The 6,472-nt window shown below is 40.3% G+C and overlaps 1 protein-coding gene across 1 annotated transcript in view; it reads left to right on the forward strand.

The window, feature by feature from the left end:
• The first annotated feature begins 1,263 nt into the window (after positions 1 to 1,263).
• BOD1L1 (biorientation of chromosomes in cell division 1-like 1) overlaps positions 1,264 to 6,472 on the forward strand; it is a 41,747-nt gene continuing 36,538 nt past the window's right edge. Inside the window, exons 1-2 of the mRNA XM_010003130.1 lie at positions 1,264 to 1,297; positions 1,624 to 1,670. Of these exons, the coding sequence (XP_010001432.1) occupies positions 1,264 to 1,297; positions 1,624 to 1,670 (81 nt within the window). The remainder of the gene's footprint in view (positions 1,298 to 1,623; positions 1,671 to 6,472) is intronic.

Consider the following 6,472-nt stretch of genomic DNA (forward strand, 5'->3'; position numbering starts at 1 on the left):
GGGACAGCCCTTCCTCTCACTTGCAGGTCAAGGCTTCATTTGCCATCAAAGATTTCTTTCTCAGTACAGAAAAAAAAATAAAATAAAAAAAATCAAGTATATCTGTGGATTAAAGCTATTTGTGACAGTAACTGGTTTTGCTCTCAACTGCCATCCGCTAATCAGGCTCTACTCATCTTGCAAAACTTGGGGATCCAGGAATTCTTTCTTTGGTCTTGACAGAGACATAAAATGAGAAGAAAGGGAAAAGAGGCACAGCTGTACCTTCAAATAACATACTTTAAAAGCATCATCTGCAAACAAGGTAGCACATACAAGTTCTGAAACTGGGAAAAAAATAATCCTAACCTTTCAGATAAAGCTACCCTTCTTTTTAAGGTTACATAGTTATAAATTTAAATCACTGTTACATATAAAAGCTAGAGAAATAAATGCAAGTTCATTTATCTGTAAATCATTGAAAAAGTACGAGAAAATGCAGTTTTGTTGAAAAGGACTTAGAAGACTTTACAAAGTTTTTTTCAAACCTTAGCGAGTCAATCTTCTCAGCAATACAACCAAAAGTATTAGCTACTGAACTCGAAAACCTTAGTATTTTTAAGAAGCACTTCAGTGTATCTATCTGAACTCAAGAAGCTGCCCACCACCTACTATCTCCGTTAAACTAAAGCGTCACTGACAATAATCACCCTGCTCAGCTCTGGTGGGAGAACTAGGATTTCCCAGTACTTTTAGTTTTGCTCAAGGAATTTCTTTAGAAGTGACCAAAAAGTATTAAGAAGTGTCAGCACAAAGTCATGACAGGCTAGTTTAAATAAAAGCTTTCCTTTCATCACTTGAAAATGTGTTGTCCAGTAACTGTTTTCATATCTGCCAAGTCCTTTGCTTACCAAACACTTGCCTGTGGAAAACACTTAGGACAGGCAGCCCGCAGCTGAATGGAAATACTTCTGTCATGCCACTGGATAACACACTTCAGCCATCAACATCACCTTTCACACAGGGCCTACTTGCCACTGCCAAATGAAAAAAACCCAAACATTTATGTATGTAAATATGCCCTTGAATAAATAAACCCACTAGTAACACCTGGAAAGAAACATGGTTGGAAAGCCAGAAAGAGCACTTCAAGTATGATTTATTAAACAACTAAAAAGTTTACCAAGTGTTCTTTATTTAACCAGAAAAGATTATAAAATCATACCCTCCAGTCTTGGAAGCCCAAGAGCATTTCACCCACAGTGACTATTCCCATGTAAGGATATGGACATCACCCTGATATACATTACAGCTGAAGGTATAATCTGTGTCTTGGCTACATTTTAGTCCTGCAACTACAGCCCTTCACGCTGCAGCTCAGCAGAAGCCACATGTGCTGTTCTTGACAAAGCATAAAACCTCAGTCATGCTGGCACCATTTCCCTGCTGTTTCAAAACAGGGTGGACTAGAGTGTGGTAATTGGTGAGCAATTCATCTAGGGAGATCTCTAGCTGGTGTCGGGCAGCTTTAGAGCTTTTACTATCCAAGAATCTGCTCAGGCATTTCATTCATTCCTGGTAAAAAGTCTTTAGTTTTAACTAGAAATCTCGAATTGCTTTTAAACAGCTCCTCTTTCTGTGTAGCCTTGTTTGTAAAAGACTACAGAGATTTTAAGAGGAACATTAACCTGGTAAGGTTTTCAGCCCTGTAACTTAACACCATCAGCAACACTTTATCTTTAGAGAGCACTTTGCAACACAGAGTTCATCATGGAGGAAGAGTGTCTCTTTTCAAAACCAAAATTCAGATTGGTACTTCACTTCTAGGTAGTGCAAAGGATTTTTACCTTCTTAACCTATTTTTACGTTCTTAATCGAACAGTCACCTGGATTTCAGATACTTCATAAATTTAGATTATCAGCATACACTGCATAAAAAAAACGTTGTTGAGATGCAAGAAAAAAATGCACAAAAGAGTGTTTCCCTGGAAAGAAGAACAAACAAAAAAAAAACAGAAAAGATAATCTAACCTGCTGAGCTCTTTACCAACTGATAACCTATGGTGCAAACTGACTTTAAGAGAGTTTAATTTTCTTAACATCCACCAAACCATCTCAGGATGTTGGCCACTCTAAATTTGATGCTTGTGGTAGGCATTCACAGAATAGGATTTCTGCAACAGTCTCTAAAAAAGAAGGAGCTACTGCAGGTGCTTTATTATGACTTACATTACTACCAGAAACAGTATTACTATTTAGGAGCAGATTTTCTCCTTTGGAGATGGCACAATCATTCCAGTTACATCCTCAATGAGTCAAACATAACCTGAGACAAAAATATGTTAATCTGAAATCACACTATCTGTAATTAAACAGTTTATGTAAGTGAAAATATAAAGAATGAGGTGATTATGGAGACAGCAAAAGTTAAGGAGAGGTACTCTTAGGACTGTCCAGAAAAAGAACTGTTCCAAACATAAGGAAGCTATGAAGCACATGCAAATTCAAGTGATAACAGAAATATAGGTTAGGAAAACTAACTGGGACTATGAAGGGAAACAAGGATATTACTAATTTTAAAAAAAAAAACTTAAAAAAAATCAAATCTTTTGTATTCACTCCAAACTGTTTCTCTCAATGATCTGAAAAGTCTTTTTCAATCCATTATCTCACAAATAAAAACATTTACTATCATTGCGTATCAGGCATCACTGAATGACTACAGCAAATAACAGTAATACTTACAGTAAACTGCAAGGATAAATACCAAGTACAAAATAAACAAGTACTGAGTAATACTAGAAAACTGAAATAGTTACACTTGAATAAGTAACTTCCCATGAGATCTTCCTGAAACCAGCAAGATGGTGTAACATTTAGTTGTACATTCCTAATTATTTGTATAGCTATATTATTTTTAGCTTGGACTAGATAATCTTCAAGTCCCTTCCAACCAAAGCCTGTCCGTTATTATAGTGCAGCCAACAAATAATGTATTTTTTTTATTAGCATACAAGACTTCATGCAACCATATCTCAGCTAACGTAAGACTGCAAAGCATCCTTAAAATAGACAACAAAGGGATGATTTCAGTTTAATTCAAATTAATCTTTTGTTTATCTATAGGATGGTTCCAGTTTCCTTTACAGCATCTTCCTGTACAACAAGGTACAGTTGGACCCAGAAACAAAGAAGCCATTTTCTGCCAGTATTTAGGATAAAGACATTTTATTTGATAAATGAGATACCTGATAAGCTAGCAACACTCGATAAGGTGCATGAGACATGGGAGGGTACATAACTCAGAGAACAGAACAATTTTTCACATTCAGCAGTTGAATCAATTAGAGTATGTACTGCTTATTGCAATACTATCAGACCACTGGGCATAACTGATAGCCCTTAAATTCCCAAATCTCATTAATGGATTGCTGTTCCTCAGCTCGTTTCCTTCACAGCACATTCATTGACAGTCTCAGACAAAGGCCACAAATATTCCAGGTTGCCCATGACATCTTGTGTGTGAATAGTGTGCCAGTCTGTGAGGCAGGTATCTTGCTCCTGCTGTGAAAATAAAGATACTTTTTTTCTCATTTTCTCCACGACCCTTGACTGGGGGGGGGTGGGATGGAACACACCAAAAAAACCCCAAAAAACAAAAACCACACACTCCTTCTGTGAAGTTCTATTTTAGGAGCACTTAGTTTACAGTAGGAAAACGGGACAAACTTTACTCTTCTATCTTGCTTTTAAGTCTGAAATAACCATTCTGACACTCTTGCCTTCACGATCAAATTGATTTTTAACGATTACTGCAAACAACTTTGAATATTTGTAGCTGGACAAGAACTCTACTCATTACGCCACAACATGTGTTTAACCAACACACTATTGCACCAAGTCCCTTTTCTTTTGCTGTAAGCCACCCACGCTATGCATTTTAGGCACATTTTTATGTTTTCTTCTACCTACTTTGGCTGGGACAGGAGCTCAGCCACCTAGGCAGGAAGAACCAAACCCCACCCAGTGAGACAGCACCTAGGCAGGAAGAACCAAACCCCACCCAGTGAGACAGCACTGTCTGTCAGTCACTGTCCCAGCTGTAATGAAATTAACTTTTTTATTTCCAGATTTTTTTCCCTTACAGCCTCTGGGATCCTGTTTTAGTCCTACTGGGTCAGCGCGGCAATTACCAGCCAGCAGCTCTGCACTGCATTCAACTTCAAAGCCCATGGAAACAGAAGATGAGAGAGGAGTGACAAGTGCCATCAGAGCTGCTGACGAGACTTCTGGACAGCACATTACACGGTTGTGACTGTAACACCGAGGCAAACGTAGGAAGTCACAACAAAGTAAGCTGCAAACAAGAGACCACCTGAATAAAGCCGGTGGGGACCAACCGAAATCTAGAGGCAACAAGCTTAACTTAAACCTCCAGCATTTCAAACGTCGTCACGCAGCTGCCTCACCCAAGGCCTCTCACGGCCTCTGAGAGCCTCAGGAAGCACCAGCGACAGGGGCCCGTGGGCGAGGCCTCCCCTTAGCCGTGGGGTGACGGCCCGAGCGCCCCGAGCCGGAGGCCGGGCCAGGACTATCATTGCGTATCAGGCATCACTGAATGACTACAGCAAATAACAGTAATACTTACAGTAAACTGCAAGGATAAATACCAAGTACAAAATAAACAAGTACTGAGTAATACTAGAAAACTGAAATAGTTACACTTGAATAAGTAACTTCCCATGAGATCTTCCTGAAACCAGCAAGATGGTGTAACATTTAGTTGTACATTCCTAATTATTTGTATAGCTATATTATTTTTAGCTTGGACTAGATAATCTTCAAGTCCCTTCCAACCAAAGCCTGTCCGTTATTATAGTGCAGCCAACAAATAATGTATTTTTTTTATTAGCATACAAGACTTCATGCAACCATATCTCAGCTAACGTAAGACTGCAAAGCATCCTTAAAATAGACAACAAAGGGATGATTTCAGTTTAATTCAAATTAATCTTTTGTTTATCTATAGGATGGTTCCAGTTTCCTTTACAGCATCTTCCTGTACAACAAGGTACAGTTGGACCCAGAAACAAAGAAGCCATTTTCTGCCAGTATTTAGGATAAAGACATTTTATTTGATAAATGAGATACCTGATAAGCTAGCAACACTCGATAAGGTGCATGAGACATGGGAGGGTACATAACTCAGAGAACAGAACAATTTTTCACATTCAGCAGTTGAATCAATTAGAGTATGTACTGCTTATTGCAATACTATCAGACCACTGGGCATAACTGATAGCCCTTAAATTCCCAAATCTCATTAATGGATTGCTGTTCCTCAGCTCGTTTCCTTCACAGCACATTCATTGACAGTCTCAGACAAAGGCCACAAATATTCCAGGTTGCCCATGACATCTTGTGTGTGAATAGTGTGCCAGTCTGTGAGGCAGGTATCTTGCTCCTGCTGTGAAAATAAAGATACTTTTTTTCTCATTTTCTCCACGACCCTTGACTGGGGGGGGGTGGGATGGAACACACCAAAAAAACCCCAAAAAACAAAAACCACACACTCCTTCTGTGAAGTTCTATTTTAGGAGCACTTAGTTTACAGTAGGAAAACGGGACAAACTTTACTCTTCTATCTTGCTTTTAAGTCTGAAATAACCATTCTGACACTCTTGCCTTCACGATCAAATTGATTTTTAACGATTACTGCAAACAACTTTGAATATTTGTAGCTGGACAAGAACTCTACTCATTACGCCACAACATGTGTTTAACCAACACACTATTGCACCAAGTCCCTTTTCTTTTGCTGTAAGCCACCCACGCTATGCATTTTAGGCACATTTTTATGTTTTCTTCTACCTACTTTGGCTGGGACAGGAGCTCAGCCACCTAGGCAGGAAGAACCAAACCCCACCCAGTGAGACAGCACCTAGGCAGGAAGAACCAAACCCCACCCAGTGAGACAGCACTGTCTGTCAGTCACTGTCCCAGCTGTAATGAAATTAACTTTTTTATTTCCAGATTTTTTTCCCTTACAGCCTCTGGGGTCCTGTTTTAGTCCTACTGGGTCAGCGCGGCAATTACCAGCCAGCAGCTCTGCACTGCATTCAACTTCAAAGCCCATGGAAACAGAAGATGAGAGAGGAGTGACAAGTGCCATCAGAGCTGCTGACGAGACTTCTGGACAGCACATTACACGGTTGTGACTGTAACACCGAGGCAAACGTAGGAAGTCACAACAAAGTAAGCTGCAAACAAGAGACCACCTGAATAAAGCCGGTGGGGACCAACCGAAATCTAGAGGCAACAAGCTTAACTTAAACCTCCAGCATTTCAAACGTCGTCACGCAGCTGCCTCACCCAAGGCCTCTCACGGCCTCTGAGAGCCTCAGGAAGCACCAGCGACAGGGGCCCGTGGGCGAGGCCTCCCCTTAGCCGTGGGGTGACGGCCCGAGCGCCCCGAGCCGGAGGCCGGGCCAGG

This window comes from Chaetura pelagica, unplaced genomic scaffold (genome assembly GCF_000747805.2).
Source record: "Chaetura pelagica isolate M959 unplaced genomic scaffold, ChaPel_1.0 scaffold147, whole genome shotgun sequence".
Classification (NCBI taxonomy): Eukaryota; Metazoa; Chordata; class Aves; order Apodiformes; family Apodidae; genus Chaetura; species Chaetura pelagica.